Raw genomic sequence first — 21934 nt, 5'->3', positions numbered from 1 at the left:
TCTAGTCGTGTGACACAGCACATCCCTACAAAAGTAAACAAGTACATACACGACAGACATAAAGAAGGTGAAAGAAGCTTAAAGAGAGAATTTATACAATCACATTGAAAAATGAACAAATTCTGTCTTCTTCGCAGGCTTGGAGTTGACATCCAAGATTGTACTCAACACAGTCGACCACTGCAAACAAGGCAGCTATGGTGTGCTGACAAACCTCTGGCAAAACAGCTAATAAGACCTCTAGAGGCTGCAAACAGATCCTTCCTTCTGCCCTTTGGATTATTCCTTTGGATCATGACAGCACAAACAAAAGTTGAAAAATCTTGTACAAGCATAACATAAACAAGACTAAATTGTTTAAAAAAAATGGTGTTTGCCTGTGCAAAGGAAGTTTGGATGTTGTGGGAGGTTGCCAGGGCGTGGTAATGTGGTTGCTAAGGTGTTTGGGGTGGTTGCTAGGATGTTGCTAGTGCGATGTGGGTAGTTGCTAGTTGGAGAAAAGAGCCAGCCCACCCCCAATTCTCTATTATTTTCTGGTTCCTAGATGTAGATTGTAAAAATATAACAATTTTGAAACACACACACACACACACACACAGGATATTTAATGTACCAACAAAAAAGTACCAAGCATGGCTAATTCCATGGTATTGTTTTTAAAGAATGTTCCGGGTTCAATAAAGTTAAGCTCAATCGACAGCATTTGTGGCATAACAACCCGATTTCATGAAAATTTGTACATAATTTATGAGTTGGCTATTTCATCACGTGCAAATTCACGGATGTCAAGAGTGAATGCAAACGCGAGTTCCGCGCACGAGGCGTTAAGGACATACTTATTAATATTATGCCCTTACTCAAACCCTTTATCTTAACTTAACCAATCAGTAGAGTTTGTAAACATGATAGGAAGCTGTTGTGTGTGACAGAAGCAAGTAATTGTCGCGTATTAGATGAAACGATGTCCAGCGATGTCATTGGCTGTAGTGAAAGTCGTACGAATTCAAATGAGTGCAGTCACAGGATATCATACAAATTAGCCAAATTTAGAAAAGTCGTACGAATCCTGACGATTTCGCCGTGAGAGTGTGTTGGGCATAACGTTGATAACCGCAAAAATTAATTTAAACTTGTCCCTTCTTTTCTTTAAAAAAGCAAAAATCAGTGGGGGCCTGGGTAGCTCAGCGAGTATCGATGCTGACTACCACCTCTGGAGTCGCGAATTCAAATCCAGGGTGTGCTGAGCAGGGCTCCAGATTGCGACTAAAATTGGTCGCAAATGCGACCAAAAATAATTATTGATTGCAACAATAATTTAACAGGTTTTCGTGTTGTGTGTGTTCATATGCGGTTTCATCAGATATCATCTTGTGAGTTATTGAATACATCTTTAGAGCACGCACCACCACTGTGTCTCGTGACGCTTTTCACAGTTCTGTTGTGATGAGCTCGCTAGTCGCTACACTGCACGCAACAACAAACAAACCGGGTCTTTTTCATGAATCACCCGAAAAGAACTGAGGGCTTGAACTCAGGAACTCAGGTTAGCAGTTTGAATCATATTTACATCTGGGAGTGCAGACATTTCAAAATAAAAGTCCCAAGTGTATTTCAGGGTCTTGATAATTTAAAGTCCCGTATTGTGTACCACTTTTATTCTTCTTCTGGTAATTATTGATTGGGATTGGAGTAACACAATAAACTGCATCTGGAATTTCTTTCAATTTGCACTCTTGTAGTCTCTGTGTCTGGGCCATCCGGTATCCGTAAAGAAAGACTAAGGCATTATTTAAAAAAAAAAAAGAAAAATTATACATATATATATATACAGGTGCATCTCAATAAATTAGAATGTCGTGGAAAAGTTCATTTATTTCAGTAATTCAACTCAAATTGTGAAACTCGTGTATTAAATAAATTCAATGCACACAGACTGAAGTAGTTTAAGTCTTTGGTTCTTTTAATTGTGATGATTTTCGCTCACATTTAACAAAAACCTACCAATTCACTATCTCAAAAAATTAGAATACATCATAAGACCAATAAAAAAAACATTTCTGTGAAATGTTGGCCTTCTGGAAAGTATGTTCATTTACTGTATATGTACTCAATACTTGGTAGGGGCTCCTTTTGCTTTAATTACTGCCTCAATTCAGCGTGGCATGGAGGTGATCAGTTTGTGGCACTGCTGAGGTGGTATGGAAGCCCAGGTTTCTTTGACAGTGGCCTTCAGCTCATCTGCATTTTTTGGTCTCTTGTTTCTCATTTTCCTCTTGACAATACCCCATAGATTCTCTATGGGGTTCAGGTCTGGTGAGTTTGCTGGCCAGTCAAGCACACCAACACCATGGTCATTTAACCAACTTTTGGTGCTTTTGGCAGTGTGGGCAGGTGCCAAATCCTGCTGGAAAATGAAATCAGCATCTTTAAAAAGCTGGTCAGCAGAAGGAAGCCTGAAGTGCTCCAAAATTTCTTGGTAAACGGGTGCAGTGACTTTGGTTTTCAAAAAACACAATGGACCAACACCAGCAGATGACATTGCACCCCAAATCATCACAGACTGTGGAAACTTAACACTGGACTTCAAGCATCTTGGGCTATGAGCTTCTCCACCCTTCCTCCAGACTCTAGGACCTTGGTTTCCAAATGAAATACAAAACTTGCTCTCATCTGAAAAGAGGACTTTGGAACACTGGGCAACAGTCCAGTTCTTCTTCTCCTTAGCCCAGGTAAGACGCCTCTGATGTTGTCTGTGGTTCAGGAGTGGCTTAACAAGAGGAATACGACAACTGTAGCCAAATTCCTTGACATGTCTGTGTGTGGTGGCTCTTGATGCCTTGACCCCAGCCTCAGTCCATTCCTTGTGAAGTTCACCCAAATTCTTGAATCGATTTTGCTTGACAATCCTCATAAGGCTGCGGTTCTCTCGGTTGGTTGTGCATCTTTTTCTTCCACACTTTTTCCTTCCACTCAACTTTCTGTTAACATGCTTGGATAGAGCACTCTGTGAACAGCCAGCTTCTTTGGCAATGAATGTTTGTGGCTTACCCTCCTTGTGAAGGGTATCAGTGATTGTCTTCTGGACAACTGTCAGATCAGCAGTCTTTCCCATGATTGTGTAGCCTAGTGAACCAAACTGAGAGACCATTTTGAAGGCTCAGGAAACCTTTGCAGGTGTTTTGAGTTGATTAGCTGATTGGCATGTCACCATATTCTAATTTTTTGAGATAGTGAATTGGTGGGTTTTTGTTAAATGTGAGCCAAAATCATCACAATTAAAAGAACCAAAGACTTAAACTACTTCAGTCTGTGTGCATTGAATTTATTTAATACATGAGTTTCACAATTTGAGTTGAATTACTGAAATAAATGAACTTTTCCATGACATTCTAATTTATTGAGATGCACCTGTATATATATATATATATATACATATACATATACATATACATATATATATATAGTGCAATCTAATACAAATCTGTTATGTACAGTGCAAATACCAATCTGTTATGTACAGTGCAAATGTTTTTTTTGTTGTTGTTGTTTTTCTCAGAGGAATTAAATGGCAGAAGAGGTTGGATGTGTTGGATAAATATAAAAAAAGACTAAACTGTGTATTGCACATAGTTATTGCTCAATGGGGCAATTTATCTGTTCATGAGATGGAGAGCATGAGGGAAAATACTGTTCCTGTGCCTGATGGTTCTGGTGCTCAGAGCTCTGAAGCGTCGGCCAGAAGTCAACAGTTCAAAAATGTAATGGGCAGGGTGAGTGGGGTCCAGAGTGATTTTTCAAGCCTTTTTCCTCACTCTGGAAGTGTATAGTTCTTGAAGAGGGGGCAGGGGGCAACCAATATTCCTCTCAGCAGTCCGAATTGTCCTTTGTAGTCTTCTGAAGTCTGATTTTGTAGCTGAACCAAACCAGACAGTTATTGAACAGCAGAGGACAGACTCAATGACCGCTGAGTAGAACTGTATCAGCAGCGCCTGTGGCAGGTTGAACTTCCTCAGCTGGCGAAGGAAGTACACCCTCTACTGGGCCTTTTTCACAATGGAGTCAATGTGGGTCTCCCACTTCAGGTCCTGTGAGATGGTAGTGCCCAGGAACTTGAATGACTGCTGCCATAGTGCTGTTCAGAATGGTGAGGGCAGTCAGTGTTGGGGTGTTCCTCCTAAAGTCCACAATCATCTCCACCGTTTTGAGCGTGTTCAGCTCAAGGTTGTTTTGACTGCACCAGACAGCCAGCTGTTCAACCTCTCTTCTGTACGCAGACTCATCATCATCTCAGATGAGCCCGATGACAGTGGTGTCATCTGCAAACTTCAGGAGCTTGACAGAGGGGTCCTTGGTGATGCAGTCATCGGTGTAGAGGGAGAAGAGTAGTGGGGAGAGCACACATCTCTGGGGGGCACCAGTGCTGATTGTACTGGTGCGGGAACTGAGTTTCCCCTGTTTCACAAGCTGCTGCCTGTCTGTCAGAAAGCTGGTAATCCACTGACAGACAGACATGGAAACAGAGAGTTGGTGTAATTTATTCTGGAGTATAGCTGAGATGATGGTGTTGAAAGCTGAACTGAAGTCCACAAAAAGGATCCTTTCATATGTCCATGGTCTGTCCAGATGTTGCAGGATATGATGCAATCCCATGTTGACTGCATCATCCACATTGTTCGATAAGCAAATTGAAGGGGATCTAGAAAGGGTCCAGTGATGTTCTTCAGGTGGGCCAACACCAGTCTCTCAAATGATTTCATGACCACAGACGTCAGGGCGACAGGTTTGTAGTCATTAAGTCCTGTGATTTTTGGTTTCTTTGGGACAGGAATAATGATTGAGTGATTGAAGCAGCATGGGACTTCACACTGCTCCAGTGATCTATTGAAGATCTGTGTGAAGATGGGGGCCAGTTGGTTAGCACAGAATCGAAGACATGCTGGTGAGACGCCATCTGGGCCTGAAGCTTTCCTCGTCTTTTGTTTCCGAAAGACGTGGCTCACATCATCTTCACAGATCTTAAGTGCAGGTTGTGTAGCAGGAGGGGGAGGAGGGGGTTGCAGGAAGTGTTGGTGTTTGTGTGAAGTGAAGGTCCGAGTGGGTGTGGGGTGTGAGATTGGGCCTTTCAAATCTGCAGTAGAACACATTCAAGTCGTCAGCCAGTTGATGGTCCACCACAGGGTTGGGGGAAGGACTCCTGTAATTTGTGATTTGTTTCATGCCACTCCACACTGATGCAGGGTTGTTAGCTGAAAAATTGTTTTTCAGCTTCTCAGAGTATCTTCTTTTAGCCACTCTGATTTCTTTATTCAGTGTGTTCCTGGCCTGATTGTACAAGACTTTATCCACACCCCTGTAAGCATCCTCTTTGGCCTGACGAAGCTGCCTGAGCTCTGCTGTAAACCACGGTTTGTCGTTGTTGAACTTTAAATAAGTCCTAGTAGGAATGCACATATCCTCACAGAAACTGATATATGATTTAACAGTATCTGTGAGCTCCTCCAGGTCTGTGGCTGCAGCCTCAAAAACACTCCAATCCGTGCAATCAAAGCAGGCTTGTAGTTCCCACTCTGCTTCATTGGTCCATCTCTTTACAGTCCTTACTACTGGCTTGGTTGATTTTAATTTCTGCCTGTAGGTTGGAAGAAGATGAACCAGACAGTGATCAGAGAGTCCCAAAGCTGCTCTAGGGACAGAGCGATATGCATCCTTTATTGTTGTGTAGCAATGATCCAGTATGTTCCTGTCTCTGGTGGGGCATGTAATGTGCTGTTTGTATTTGGGCAGTTCACTTGTGAGATTTGCTTTGTTAAAATCCCCAAGAGTAATAATAAATGAGACCGGGTGTTGTTGTTCTGTGTCTGTGATTTGATCAGCCAGCTGTTGCAGTGCCGCATTCAAACACGCGCTTGGTGCGATATACACACTCATCAGAATAAACGAGGAAAACTCCCGCAGCGGGTAGAATGGCTTACAGTTAATAAATAGCGCTTCCAAATTAGGACAGCACATCCTCTTTAACGTTGTTACATCTGTACACCAACTTTCACTGATGTAAAAGTTTGTTCCACCGCCTCTTGTTTTCCCCGTTAACTCTGCGATGTGATCTGCTCTGGACAGCTGGAAACCCGGCAGATGTAACGCGCTCACTCAGCCAGGTTTCTGTGAAGCACAAGGCAGCAGAGGTTGAAAAGTTCTTGTTTGTGTGGGTGAGGAGATGTAGTTCGTCCGTTCTGTTAGGAAGAGAGCGGAGATTCGCAAGATGAATGCTTGGCAGCGTTGTTCTAAAGCCCCGCCGACGGAGTTTGACCAGCACACCGGCTCGTCTTCCTCGCCTGCGTCTCCTGAACAACGAAGCCGCGCCTCCAACTAAATTGTCTAGCAAAACATCTGAATATTCAAAAACCGGGAAAAGCTGTCTGGTATAAGCTGTTGAATGTTCAGCAGTTCGTCTCTGGTAAAACTGACTGGAAAAAGATTACTAAACACAGGACAAACAAACAAAAACAACAAAACAATAGGAGCACTCCACACCGAGGCAGCCATCCGCGGCGCCATCATGATGACATTGATGCTCAAGAAGGCAACACACTACTATATGCATACTATATGTAAATATCTGTAATGTAGATTCTGAAGGGCAGTACTAAATAAAAAAATCTTTTATCTCTTATATTTGTATAAATTATGAAAGGGGTGTGAACATTTGAGACGAAAAGGGAATTCAAACATATCTTCTCAACAATATATTCTCAGATTAATGGGTTATCAGCTGTCTTCCTTTTCTTCGGCTTTCTATCTTGTTTCTGAACAGCAATCTAAATTGAGCAATTCTGTGATTTGGTGACTAAAAACAGCCATTTGGCTCCTTAATGTTTCAGTTTAGGAGCCAATGGCTCCTAAGTCATTTTTTTAGTCTGGAGCCCTGCTGAGTGACTCCAGCCAGGTCTCCTAAGCAACCAAATTGGCCCAGTTGCTAGGGAGGGTAGAGTCACATGGAGTAACCTCCTCATGGTCATGATTAGTGGTTCTCGCTCTTAATGGGGCGGTGGTAAGTTGTGTGTGGATCGCGGAGAGTAGCATGAGCCTCCACATGCTGGGAGTCTCTGCGGTGTCATGCACAACGAGCCACGTGATAAGATGCGTGGATTGATGGTCTCAGAAGCGGAGGCAACTGAGACTTGTCCTCCGCCACCCAGAATAAGGTGAGTAACCGCACCACCACGAGGACCTACTAAGTATTGGGAATTGGAAAAAAAAAAAGCAAAAATCAAGGTTACAGTGAGGCACTTACAACGGAAGTGAAACAATACAAGTGAATGCAGACAATGAAAGTGAATGTGGCCAACATTTGGAGGTATTAAACACAGAAATGTGAAGCTTACAATTTTATAAAAGAAAAGGAGGGACGAATCAATGTACATTATTGTGGTAATCAATATTAGGCCAAAAAGGCTGTCAACTGAGCTTAACTTGTATTTAACTCTGAATATTTTCCTTTAAGTACACTGGAGTGTAATACCATAGTATATGAATATGGCAATCCACATACCAAAGTAACACAGTATTACCATCTGATGCCATCCCTTTACTATAGTATTGAATACAGGGTATCAACAAAACCAAAAAAAGAGGAAACTAACAATTAAGATGACACATTATTCAGTGTGAAGTGTGAACATGTTGAAATGGCAGTAGCACAATAAATGTGACAGAAAAAACTTGACTAGCTCATTTCCTCCAAAAACAGTGCATTAGCAGTTTTGATCTCTGGTAACTAGGCCAACACAAACTCAAAAGTGTTACCCAATCATGAGCATGAGTTTAACATCCCTGATATATCTGCATTCTTTTTACAATAAAAAAGATTATTGTGGAGCGGGACGTGGTCGTGTGTCTGTCACTGGGGAGAGAGGAAGTGGTAAGGGCCATCACCTGGTGATTAATGATGCGTAACACGGAGATGGGCTTGAAAAGGCCGCCGAGAACGCCAGTGAGGCAGAGAGAGTTGCGTGAAGCTGAAATGCCACATTTGTATCGGAAAGCCCGTTTAGTGTTGTGTGAAGCTGAAAAATCTGCTCTTTGTTTATGAAGCTGAAAAGCCTATACTTTGTCTGTGAAGCTGAACGCTTAAAGAAAAGCTGATTTACCTGGACTGCCAACACGCTTCTCGCTTCCTTCCTGTTGGAACCTTTACAATTATATTTATGAGACTGGATGAGCTTTAAAGACCAAAAAACAACAATTCTGTCCTCATTTACTCACCCTTATGTTGTTCCAAACCTGTATGTCTTTGATGGAACACAAGTGAAAAAAAATTTAAGAATGTAGACACTGCTTTTTTATCCATACAATGAATGTGAATGGTGACTGAGATTGAACATATCCTTTTGTGTTCCGCACAGGTTTGTAACAAAATAAGGGTTTGAGTAAATGATGACACAATTTTCATTTTTGGGTGAACTATCCCTTTAAGACTTTAAGATGACTCTTTTGTACTCCCCAGTGAAATCTCAGTGACCTCTCTTTTATCTTGAGGGTTTGGTGAGGGGCACGCTCAATTGATCAGGCTGTTCTCTAGGGAATATGTCATGTTGGACACCAGTCATTTTTACTAGAGGATCAGTTTCACTATAGCCATCTGTAAATGTTCGATTCACAGCTTATCAGTGCATCTGACCCTCAACAGACACGAATGATTCAAGGGTCCCCAAGGCACAAAGTTGCATAATAGTCAGACATAATGGTCATCAGGAATCACCCACAGATACTAATGCAGTGAAATCAAGTATGTCACCAAATATTAATGATTAGGGGGAACCAAAAGTAAAAAGTGATTTTTATTGTGGTTATGGCCCTGATTGAAATACTTAATTAAACACAGAGAGCAAAGACAACAAGATCTATATGAAATTAAATACTCTTTTCCATTAGAAACCCTTGATAAGTTGAGCAAAACAATGGCTCTGCTTGCTGCATAAGTCTAAATCTAAATCTGCCAAACCAAAACTGTAAGAGGAAGAAGCACTAAACCACAGGAAATCTACAATTTCTCCCAAACAAGATTTCACGTGCTAAAGGAAAGCATTTAAAAAGACAAGTATGAATACGGTATATATGATTCACAAGCTAAAACCTTCTTTACCTGGAGTGATTTTGCAAATATATGCTTATCAACTTTATAAAAATTAAACAGGACTGTGTTTGCATGAGCATATAGGATTTTTAAAACCCCCCGATTGCTTGAAATGGTTAAAAATTAGAGAGATGAAGGAATTGCAGTCTAAACAAATTTGAATTAATATGCTTAAAAGATTTTTAAATCTAAGTTAATTTCTGCTTTTAGGCACATTAACAACTTAATTATTAATCACTGACCTCTGGTGAACTGCTTAGCAAAACTAATATTGCGCACAGTCTACAAATAATTAATTTGACTAGTTTTAGTTGCAGTATTCAATCAAAGCCCATCACTTAATTTACATTTCAAATGAAAAGCCTTTTGTGTTTAACTTTATCGGTTAACCCGATATTAAAGAACCGGTAATCTGTTAAGTGGAAAAGTGTACATATTAGTTAAAAATATCAGTCAAACCTATTATTGGTTTATCTCTATTAAAAATTGTAAAATCATTTATATGAAAAATACTTAAATGACACTGTAAAAAAAAATCCTGATGTTTTTACAAAAAAAAAAAAAAAATATATACATATATATATTTACAGAACAACCTGTAAATTTTACAGTTTAAAACTGTTGTAATTTACACGACCACGCTGGAACTGTAAAATAAAAAAATAAATCTGTTACATTTACAGTAAAAAAAATAAAATAAAAAATCATAAACTTGATATTAACCTTCTGAAACTGTAAAAATCAGCTTTTTACTTTGCAAGGTATTGTTAGTCACCGTAAAAATTACAGAAGAGCACATAATGACATGAAGTTCATCAATAGTGGCTCTTCCAGGAGCAATAACCAATAAACATGTAGAGACAGTGCTCAGTGTCACTCACACAAACAATAAACACCATCACGGTAACACATGTGAAATTAAAATAATTCAGTAAACATTAACTAAACTACATCAAATATAAAACAGGACACCCCAACGTACATAACTGATATTAAAAATAAGAAGAAACAACTATTCCCATAAAATATAATGAAATGTAATGGGTCATGCAGGGAATTCTGGGAACACCCGATTATTGTTTTTTTTTTACTGTAATTTTAACAATAATTTACTGTAAAAACTACATGCACTCTCTTGTTAAACAATGTACATTTTTACCATTAATTACACAGGAAAATCAAACTTTTTACATCTAAAAAAAATGTCATTTTTATACCATTTTATTGTAAAAACTACAGTTTTGTCTTTTAAAATATATTTTAAAAAATGTACTGTATATTTTACAGTTAATACTCATTAATCAATTTAATTAACGTTTTTTCTGTAGCATTTTTACAGTCTTTTACTGTTAATATTACAGACATTTTTACAGTGTACTATTTAAAATGAAAAGTCTTGTGTGTTTAACTTTATCGGTAAACTCGATATAAAACAAGCGCTAACCGATTAAGTGGAAACGTGGAAATATCGGTTAAAAATATCGGTCAAACCGATTATCGGTTTCTATTAAAAACACATTTATATCATTTATATAACAAATACTGGACAAGATGGATTTAATACACACTCCCATTGACCCGTACTGTGCATTTGTCTGGTAAAACAAAAGTAATGTATGTATTGTGTAATCTCCCTGATTCTGCTAGGACTGTTTTGTTTATGCTTGTATAAATTTGCCCAGATTTCCAGTCTCTCTCTAAGATAATCAATGGGACTCTAGTACTGTCAACTATCTACAACACTCCTAAAGTCTACGGATATAATACATTAGCTAAATCTCATCAATTGACTCATGTATTGACTATTACGCCAGTCTTCCATATTGTAATGAGCATTTTAGTGAGTTTTGTTTGTGTCATTATTACAATAATCGCTATATTTATATATATATATATATATATATATATATATTTATATCCTAAGGCTTGATAAACCACATAACTAAAAATTATAGGCATATTTAAAATATAAAAGCCACTTGATTTTGTCGAAATCGGTGTCATAAACAGCCCCATCCGTCGCAAACGGGCTCTTACCGGATAGCTCGTCGGGTTCTAAGCCGCTCTCGGTGTCCAGACCGCAGATCACGAAATAATCCGCAAACCGGCAGGAGTTCGAGCTGAATCCGGTGCTCATTTTGAGACGGCTCCGCTTGTGCTCTTCTCTTCGCAGGTCTAGAGTGCATAATACGGGCTGTCTGGATCATTGTGCGCAGCCATTGCGGATGCGGATCAAGCCCGAAGCCCAGAGCGCCTGCAGCAGTCGCATTGTGGCCTCCGGTACAGCTGTTTTGCCTCAGTCCGTCCGTCTGTCCAGCTCGTGCGCATGCGCAGTGCCCCGCTCGGGATGACGTTATGCGCTTTACCCCTGGAAGCACATTCAACGCCTGCATGGGATTTTACAAGGCTTTTTCTAAAGAATTCTCACTCTTTCTTTTATTAGTATTTATAAAAGCAATGCAAAAGTGTGAATTGCCCGCTTCATTAAAACAAGGGCGTATAACTTTGATTCCCAAATCCAATAAAGACAAATTATTTATTGAAAATTGGAGGCCCATTAGTTTGCTTAATAATGACAGTAAATTGTTTGCAACGATTTTTGCTAGAGGAATGAAACAAGGTCTAGATAAAATAATAGACGAAGAACAGTCTGGTTTTATGCGTGGCCGTCATATTAGGAATAATATTAGACAGGTCTTAGATATGATTGATTATAATCATTTTACTGAAGATGATAGTTTTATTTTATTTATTGATTTTTATAAAGATTTTTGTTTTTTCAATTTTCTCCCCTTTTCCCCCCCAATTTGGAATGCCCAATTCCCAATGTGCTCTAAGTACTTCTGGTGCCGTAGTGACTCGCCTCAATCCGGGGGTGGTGGACGAATCTCAGTTGCCTGAGACCATCAATCTGCACATCTTATCACGTGGCTTGTTGAGCACGTTACCACAGAGACCTAGCACATGTGGAGGCTTCACGCTATTCTCAGCGGCATCCACGCAGAACACATCACGCGCCCTACCGAGAGCGAGAACCACATTATAGCGACCACGAGGAGGTTTCCCCATGTGACTCTACCCTCCCTAGCAACCAGGCCAATTTGGTTGCTTAGGAGTCCTGGCTGGAGTCACTCAGCATGCCTGGATTTGAACTCGCGACTCCAGGGGTGTTTTATAAAGCTTTTGATACAGTGAATCACAACTTTATTTTCAAAGCTATCAAGTTGTTAGGTTTTGGATATATGTTTTTGAAAGCAGTTAAAACATTATACAGTGGATGTAATAGTTCAGTCAATCTTGCTCATGGTACTTCTCAAAGGTTTGATATTAATCGAGGTATTAGACAAGGATGCCCTCTCTCTCCTTTTGTTTTTTGTTAGTCACTCAGGTTTTGGCAATGCATATGAAGAAAAGGCATTCACTGCTGTTTCAGGCCTAAAAATGAATTTAGATAAATCTGTTTTGTTTCCCCTTAAAGAATGTTCCTTTACAGAAATAGAAAGTATTCCAGTTAAACAAAAATTAACATATCTTGGTGTAGTAATTTGTAAAAAGCCAATTAAATTTTGATCCAATTATTGAAAAAACCAAAAAGAAATTTAATTTGTGGTTAATGAGGGATATATCAATATTCGGGAGGGTGTTATTGTCAAAGGCGAAAGGAATATCTAGATCTGTGTATATTTCTTTATCATTAGATGTGCCTCCTAAGGTGATTAAGGATTTAGACAAGATACTTTATGATTTCATTTGGAGGGAAAAGCCACATTATTTAAAAAAGGAGGTCATCTGTAACACTAAAGAGCAAGGGGGACTTGAGGTCTTAGATTTTGGAACACTTACTGACACTTTCAAAATTAAATGGTTGATAGAATTTATGAAGAATAAGAAAAGTATTTGGAATGTATTTTCTAATTACATATTTGATAGTCTTGGGGGTAAACACTTTTTGTTGAAGTGTAATTGTTCAGTCGACAAAATTCCCGTCAAATTGGCCAATTTTCACAAACAAGTCCTGCTAGCATGGAATTTGTTCTGCAAGCACAATTTTTCACCACGCAGTTATTTCATATGGAACAACAAAGACATACTATTTAAAAGCAAATCCCTGTTCTATCATACTTGGTTCAATGAAGGGATTTAGTAAGGCAGTTGATTAATTTGAATGGCTATTTGTTGTCTTATACTGAATTTCTTCACAAATTTCAATTACCATTTAAACCAAAAGATTTCGCTTTTGTTTTCAACACAATTCCAAAGAGGGTGATGTTACTTTTAAACGGACTCTAGTTCAGTGGAAATCAACAGTGATGATTTTTGTAAGCATATTTATATTGATAATGTTGATGTTTTAAAACACCAATGTAGCAATAAGGTCATAAGAAATGCTCCTTGTTCTGTTTCATTTCCTGCAGCAAGATTTTTTGGTAATATATATTGGGACAAAGCGTGGAAGATACAAAATCAATTTTGTATCAGTAACAAAACTAAAGATGTATCTTACAAAATACTGCATAGGATTTATCCAGCTAAACATGTTTTGGAAAGATTGAAGCTGAACATTTCATATACCTGTGAATTTTGTGGATTAGAAAAAGAAACAATTCTGCATTTTTTTTTATCATTGTATTTATTCAAGATTATTTTGGAAGGATTTAGAAACCTATATTAACAGAAAACTGGGATGCGTGAAAAAATTATGCTTTTGATGTGCTTTTTTATTTTCAAAATGATATTTTGGAATGTAAACAACGATACATTGTGCAGTTATTTATTTTATTAGGAAAATACCATATACACAAGAAGAAATGGGCTCTTTGTAAACCCAATTTTTTACATTTTATAAATGACTTTGAATTATACATAAACCTTTTGAACAAACAAAAAACAAAAAAAGCACTGAAAACATGTAATGTTATAAAACAACTGAATTTTGTTCAAGAATTGTTGTTTGGCACCTTTAATGTTGTTAATAGTGTGACTATGTTTAATAGCTCGTTCTTGTGGCATTGAATTATAAAAAAACAAAATCATCAAATTGCAGCGTATTGGATAGATAATCGGTTGTGCTTTTAATTATGGTGAGGTAATTATGTTTTATGTAATAAAATTTTAATTGTAATTTTACACTTTTAATAACATAATTATGTAAATTATTAAAATTGTATATTAATAGCAAAATATGATTAAATGATTAATCTCACATCTTTGTATTTTCCTGTAACAATAAAACTGACCACACATTTAAACATATACAACAGAGATTAAGTTGAAATTGAGCAAGTTCCAAAGAGGCAAATGTTATGCATGTATTTAATCATCCCATAATAAATATCTTAATATTACATGTTTCAAGAAGTTGGAAAGACATCAATGAATAGCTTTTTTTTTTATTTTATTTTTTTATAAGTTTTCAATTAAATGTTATGTAATACTGTGAGCAGTAACCATAATTTATAGATAAAGACATCTCTGTAAAAATATGCTAAAGAAAAATCAGGTTATAATTTAGGAAATTGCAACTGGGTCAGAGAGATTATAATCAATTAACCGATCGTCATCATACCAAATACAGTATGTTTGCAACTTGAAATTGTTGCAGAACTACTACATAACTCAGTCACATCCGCTCACTCACTTCTTGATAACTAAAGAGCTTTCTGAGGTACTTGGGTGAAAAAAAAAAAAAGACATTTAGAGATTACACAAAATTAATGTTGTGTATGACAGAAAAAGACAGCAAAAAAATTATTAATCCAAGAGAATATAGCAACAATCCCTTGTCACACCCTCTCACATACGAGAAAGTTCAGTGCAAACAATGTTCATTCATCCCCATGCTTTTTGCTAATTCCATTCCCAACTTCAAGCTAATGTAGTTAGGATACAAGTGTACTGAACTTTTTGACCCATTTTGAAAGTGTTAATATCTGTCAGACGTAGTTTTCATGAATTAAAAAATACAGCAAATTGTACCTTAGCTATTAAAAATTGGTTGAAACAACCTTTACAACAGCTTGACTTGGTCCAGGAAAACTGACTTTAACAGTTATAAATCTCATAGATTTCCAGATAACCAATCTAAGGCTCAGAATTAATACTTCCCGCTGTTTTGTGGATAAAATAAAAATTATTACCTACACATAGGCCTAACTATGTCCTTATATTTTCTACTTATCAGAACTATTTCAAAAAGTTCAAAATAATTTGCCATTTTGACTATTCCAAAAAGTTGCATTCAAATGTAGAGATTACGTTTTCTAAGGTTAAAAAGTGACAAATTTGCCATCAACAAACTAGGCTAGGCTATAACAAGCTAAGCACTATCACCTACAGTTAACAGCAGTACTCAGGGCACTGTTGGGAGACCTCCAACTTTGAGATTCCTATTTCCTACTGCAATCTTAGCTTGCATTAGAATTAAGATTAGAATTAGAATAGAAACCATTACAGAAAGAAAAGCCATTTAAAAAAATGGATGCATTTTCCAGTGTATCGTACATATTAAAGAACACTTCCTCTAGAATTTTTTTAATTACATTGCTGTTGTTTAGAAAAATATTGGGGGGTTTAAAACCTCTGAAGACACCAACATGGAAAATATTGCTTAACGTTAGAAGGTAGACTTTTCATCCCATGAAAGCAATGCAAAGAAACATATGTAAAGTGTCTAGGCCAGTCCGTCACTGACATTCATTGGTTGACCGTCACCAGTCATATGAAGAAATGAGTTTGTGGTACAGTACATGCATAAAAGAAGAGTCGAAAAACAGAAGTTGGCCTGAAGAGGACCGTTATCATTCCTGAGCTGGATGAAGGAGGGCTCTAGAAGTCTAATCAAGCTTCTGCTGGAGTTTCTTCTGAAAGCAAACGGGTAGGATGGAGACAACAGCCAGAACGCCCAACACGAGGAGAGAGTTCCAAGACACTGCCTCTCCAGCTGTGGTCAACTTATACAGCGTCGTCCCTGCGTTTATTGCCACAAAGGATGGAGGGGCTACTCCTACCAAACAGATCAGAGAACAGTTGCTAGATGTTTCTCAGGTTACACGTCATCATATCAATACTCTTAATCACCCTAATACTTAAAGGAGTAGTTCACCCAAAAATGAAAATTCTCTCATTTTCTCACGCTCATGCCATCCCTGTATGACTTACTTTCTTCCGTTGAACACAAACAAAGATTTTTTGAAAAATGTTTCAGCTCTGTTGGTCCATACAATGCAAGTGAATGGTGGCCAGGACTTTGAAGAATTTAAAGGCAGTATAAAAGTAATCCATAAGACTCCATTGGTTAAATCCATATCTTCTGATGCAATATGATGGGTGTGGGTGAGAAACAGATCAATATTTAAGCCCTTTTTTACTATAAATTGTTCTCCCTGCCTCAGTAGGCAGCAATCTGCACAAATAATGCAAATCGCCAAAAACAAAAGAAGAAAGTGAAAGTGGAGATTGATTGTAAAAAAAGGGCTTAAATATTGATCTGTTTCTCACCCACACCTATCATATCGCTTTAGAATACATGGATTTAACCACTGGAGACATATGGATTACTTTTAGGCTGCCTTTATGTGCTTTTGAAGCTTCAAAGTTCAAGCCAATATTCACTTGCATTGTATGGACCTATAGAGATGAAATATTCTTCTAAAAATCTTTGTTTGTGTTCTGCAGAAGAAAGAAAAGTCATCATGGTTTTGCTGGGCTGTGATGTAAACAACAAGGACAAACCCTTCTTTATGACCTCCCCCGACTTCTTGTTTTAATAGAAAAATACATAAACACACAAAAGAAAATTGTGATCTACTGTGCAGATTAATCTTACCAAGAAAGGTGCCCAGGAAAAAGACACCAAGAGGCACATTAATGACCGGTGAGGTGATGTTGATGAACCAGTTTGGAAGGAACGGTGTTATTCTCAGGAAAATGATGTAATTAATTAGGTGTTCTCTGTGCTTGTCTACCTACAATGACAAAACAACAACAACAGTTTAACATTTAGGCTACGGTGTCATTTAAATCTAAAAGTATACAGATCTGACAGTTTTACCTGTTGTGACCATTTCTGCACTCTCTCTGTAAGGTACTTGTAGACTATTGGTCTCCCGACTAAATAAGACAGCATATAGCAAAAAGACGCTCCTAGGCCTGAACACTGTAAAGTATAACATTGATTTATTATTAAAAGGAATATTCCGTGTTCAATACAAGTCAAGCTCAATCGACAGCATTTGTGGCATTATGTTGATTACCACAAAAATGTATTTAGACTTGTCCCTCCGTGTAAGGGTGTAACAGTGAGGCCGTTAGAATGGAAGTGAATGGGGCAACCTGTTAACGTTATTCTCACCGTTTCAAAAGTAAAGCCACAAGATATAAACAATATGCATGTTAACATGATTTTAGTGTCATAAAAATCACATATTAACCTTACTATGTGTAAAGCTATATCAAATTTTATAACTTTGTTGCCATGATGGCATAATGTAAACACTAAAACCCTAAAGCAATAGTAAAAACAATGATTTAAACAACTTCACAGCTCAATAATAAACACATTTTTAACCGAAGAATTAACGCAATTACTTTTATAAAATTATAAACTTCGCATTTCTCCCTTTAAACCCTCCAAAAATTGTCCCCATTCACTTCCATTGTAAGTGCCTCAATGTAACCTTGATTTTTGCTGTTTTTTAGAATTAGTTCACCCAAAAATGGAAATTATCTCGTCATTTATTCACCCTCATGCCATCCCAGATGTGTATGACTTACTTTCTTCTGCTGAACACAAATTAAGATTTTTAGAAGAATATTTCAGCTCTGTAGGTCCTCACAATGCAAGTGAATGGTGACCAGAACTTTGAAGCACCAAAAAGCACATAAAGGCAGCACTGAAGTAATCCACACGACTCCAGTGGTTTAATCCATGTCTTCAGAAGAAATATGATAAGTGTGAGTGAGAAACAGATCAATATTTAAGTCCTTTTTTACTTTAACTCTCCACTTTCACTTTCAGATTCTTCTTGTGTTTTTGGCGATTCACATTTTTCGTGCATATTGGCACCTTCTGGGCAGAGGTGAGAATTTAAGGTCAAAAAAGGACTTAAATATTCATTTATTTCTCACACACACCTATCATATCGCTTCTGAAGATATGGATTAAAACACTGGAGTCGTAAGAATTACATTTAAGATGCCTTTATGTGCTTCATTATTTTGGTCACCATTCACTTGCATTGTGAGGATCTACAATCTATTCTCCTAAAAATCTTTATGTTCAGCAGAAGAAAGAAAGTCATACACATCTGGGATGGTATTAGGTTGAGTAAATGATGAGAACATTTTCATTTTTGGGTGAACTATCCCTTTAAAGAAAAGGAGGGACGAGTCCACTAAATGTTTTTGCGGTAATCAACATTATTAGCTTTACTTGTGTTGAACCCAGAAAATTCCTTTAAGTCGACAACCTACGTGCATAAGAAAAACACTAAGTGGCATTAAAATCTAGAGGACAATGTTTGACCGAACCAGCCAAGATGCTGGACTGCAGAGTGCAGACAGTTCAATTTTTAAATGAATTTGCATTCAAACAAAGAACTTACCAGACAGACCAGGAAGAGAGCTAGAGGAAAAGGATAAAGATATCCAGACAGTATGCTGAGAAATATGGAGCCTGGAATGGCAAACGTCTGAAGGCTAAGTAAGGATTAGTTAAGGATTTAAGAGCATACTGAATAAAGACAGAGCATTTTTTTGCAATGTAAGCTACCATGCAAGATCAATCCATGTGACTTAGGCCCTGTTTACCCCTGGTATTCGCATCTGTCTCAAAACACTTTTATAGTGCATGACTTGTAAGGCGATGCATTTCAACATTTGCATTACACAACCAAATGCATTCTCAAGCTTGTTAAAATGCGAACAAACTGCACAGAAGCTCAACTGATTGAGCGTTGAACTTGCAAAGCAAAGGATTGGAGTACGAGCCCTGAAGAGCATGCGAGTCAGCACGTGAGTTAAAAGTGTCATAGAAGCACCACAAAATAATGCGGTTGCTTCAGAAATTGCAGTTTCCATCTCACATTTGCTTTAATGACACTATCGGTTAGGTTTAGGTTTAAGGTTTAGGTTAGGGAGGTAGGTTTTGTTGATTTAAAACTCGTTGTAATGCGTGTAATGAACCATGTAATATCATTTTGCAAAAATGTTACCACAGTCACAGAACAGGCTAAATATTATATAATGAAGAATAAAGAGCATTGCCTACATATTACATCATACCCTTGCCACTGCATGTGACCAGAAAAATAAAGATTCAGCAGTCATAGCACAAAGGATACAAGATATATGTAGAAAAGTACGCTAAAAGTACTTGTGTGTAATAAGTGTCCTTGTATTTGGACAGTACTGTGCCCAACGCCTTGGCATCATCCATGTCTTTAGGAATTTTGATCTTTTCCCTCTCATCTCTGCAAGACATAAAAAGAAACATTCAATACGACTATGTCAAGTCACCATAAAAACACTCTACGTAGGTTACGGCACAGAAAACTAGTCTATAACAGTCTAGAACTAGACTTACTCGCTCAGCTCTGGAAAATATTTGAACAGCAGATACATGACACAAGCTGAACAGGCAAAGATGGAGACAAAGATGAGGACTGACATGCGTGCTGAAGCTCCTCCTGGCGACTGGACTTCTTAGAGAAGGATTAAAAAAAAAAAAACACACATTATAAATAACCTTTCAACCCATGTACCTCTGATATCATCTGTGCAATGTATTGCATTCATTTGCATCACTTGTTCACAGTCCTCAGGGAGGTTGAGGGCCTGGAGAGATCTCCTATACTGTATGCTCGAGATCTGATACTGCAAGGAGACTGGATTTGTTTGCAATCAGAAAGAATTGCACATGGTAACATAACAGCCATTTATTTTGCCCTATGACTTCTTGTCTGTTTTATTAAAGGCGAATCGCAAAAGTAGTAACTGTACACATTGAACTCTGGTTTCACATGAGTAATGCGAACCCAAGGTAAACAGATAGCACTGTTTTGCACAATCCTTCCTAAACTACAACATTCACTGTAATTAAAGGGATAGTTCACCTAAATATGAAAATTCTCCCATCATTTACTCACCCTCATGCCATCCCAGATGTGTATGACTTTCTTCAGCAGAACACATTAAGATCTTCTAGAAGAATATCTCAGCTCTGTAGGTCCATACAACGCAGGTGAATGTTGACCAGAACTTTGAAGCTCCAAAAAGCACATAAAGGCAGCATAAAAGTTATCCATAAGACTCCAGTGGTTAAATCCATGTCTTCTGAAGTGATATGATAGGTGTGGGTGGGAAACAAATCAATATTTAAGTCTTTAAGAGGGTTACGTTTTTTTTACTATAAATCTCCTCATTTAACTAGCCCCGTCCAGTAGATGTCGATATAATGTGAATCGGCAAAAAAACAAAAGAAGAAAGTGAAAGTGGAGATTTATGGGGGGAAATAAACGACTTAAATATTGATCTGTTTCTCATGCACAGCTATTACATCACTTCTGAAAATATGGATTAAACCACTGGAGTCACATGGATTACTTTTAGGCTGCCTTTATGTGCTTTTTAGAGCTTCAAAGTTCTGGCCACCATTCATGTGCACTGTATGGACCTACAGTGCTGAGATATTCTTCTAAAAATCTAAATATGTGTTCTGTAGAAGAAAGAAAGTCATACACATCTGTAATGGCATGAGGGTGAGTAAATGATGAGAGAATTTTCATTTTTGGGTGAACTACCCCTTTAAATAGCCTATGAACTGACATTTAAGGGTCCACTTCACAGTGTGGTCTGGTCTTATTTCCCTACCGTGTAAGACACACCCCAGAGACTATTAAAGGTGCTGTAAACGATCTGAACAATTATAACTTAGCTAGCAAAATAGCGTTTCTCAAACTTAGCGTGTGTTGACAATCGTCATGCTGAACGCAGTCAGTCAAATATTCTGATCTTGACAAACAGGACAAGAAGCCAGAGGTTTTTGGATGCATGTCTAATATTTTATCTCCGAAAAATCGGGGAACGTTGATCAGCATGTACATTCAGCATGTGAGATCAGGACATACAGGACCGCTGAATTACCTTTAAGGATTTGAGATTCTTTCGAGGGCCTCGGTTGCTCCTCTACCAGAGGACTGCTGTCTGTCTCACGGTTTCCGCCTCTGTTCTTGGCCATGTTGGTCTGTTTCCACTAAAAGTAAATAAACGAAGTGCGATCTCAGATGTTGGATCCTGTCGGCGTGTACGCGGTTTCAGCCGGCTATCTCCTCCTCTGATTCCGGTGACCTGTGACTGTTTTCTTCTTCCTCGGTGGTGTTCGGGACAGATAGAGAGAACTGGTACTGCCATCTAGTGAGACAGGAGAAGGGCGTCCACAATGGCTCTGTCCCCATAGACATATGTTACCTGTCCCAATACCCACACTTGCGGTCTTGGCCACTTGAGTGCGCGTGCGCGTGCGCGTGCGCGCGACAGGAAGTAAGTGTTCAAGACTGTCCCATGTCTAAAACATGCCAAGCTCAGTGCACTTAACCCACACTAAATACACAATAGTGCGAATACCGCTTCGGAGCGGTCTTTCAGGCTAAGTGAGTCCCAGAGTTCATCACGATCAGGAGCTCTTTTATTTATTTATTCATTTATTTATTTTTATTGCTTTTATCAATATAACATGACAGGCAAACCAACTGAAAGCATTAGAAATAAACTAAAAGAAGAAATAATAATAATAATAATAATAAA

At 38.1% G+C, this 21934-nt stretch overlaps 2 protein-coding genes across 5 annotated transcripts in view; both read right to left on the bottom strand.

The window, feature by feature from the left end:
* The window catches only part of LOC127440413 (DENN domain-containing protein 5A-like), a 69855-nt gene extending 58406 nt beyond the window's left edge, over positions 1 to 11449 (bottom strand). For 2 of the 3 annotated variants that reach the window (XM_051696961.1, XM_051696970.1), the window contains exon 1: positions 11171 to 11448. In XM_051696961.1, coding sequence (XP_051552921.1) covers positions 11171 to 11270 — 100 coding nt within the window. In that variant the 5' untranslated portion in view covers positions 11271 to 11448. Of the gene's footprint in view, positions 1 to 11170 lie in introns of all 3 variants that reach the window. The other variant, XM_051696988.1, reaches the window with a different exon arrangement.
* A 3058-nt stretch (positions 11450 to 14507) lies between these two features.
* LOC127440669 (transmembrane protein 41B-like) lies at positions 14508 to 21591 on the bottom strand. Of its 2 annotated transcripts, none has more exons than XM_051697403.1 (7): positions 21275 to 21591; positions 19716 to 19833; positions 19474 to 19602; positions 18736 to 18829; positions 17184 to 17288; positions 16959 to 17097; positions 14508 to 16136 (listed from the first exon to the last, which is right to left on the bottom strand). In XM_051697403.1, the coding sequence occupies exons 1-7, from the start codon at positions 21366 to 21368 to the stop codon at positions 15967 to 15969; spliced, it is 849 nt and encodes a 282-aa protein (XP_051553363.1). In that variant the 5' UTR covers positions 21369 to 21591; the 3' UTR covers positions 14508 to 15966. The 2 variants fall into 2 exon arrangements, with proteins under 2 accessions (XP_051553363.1, XP_051553371.1); XM_051697411.1 differs by having other exon boundaries at positions 19716 to 19830.
* Positions 21592 to 21934: the final 343 nt, after the last annotated feature.

Source organism: Myxocyprinus asiaticus, chromosome 1 (assembly GCF_019703515.2).
Source record: "Myxocyprinus asiaticus isolate MX2 ecotype Aquarium Trade chromosome 1, UBuf_Myxa_2, whole genome shotgun sequence".
Classification (NCBI taxonomy): Eukaryota; Metazoa; Chordata; class Actinopteri; order Cypriniformes; family Catostomidae; genus Myxocyprinus; species Myxocyprinus asiaticus.
Note: the sequence above shows the minus strand (reverse complement) of the source record. Positions and strands in the feature narration are given on the sequence as shown.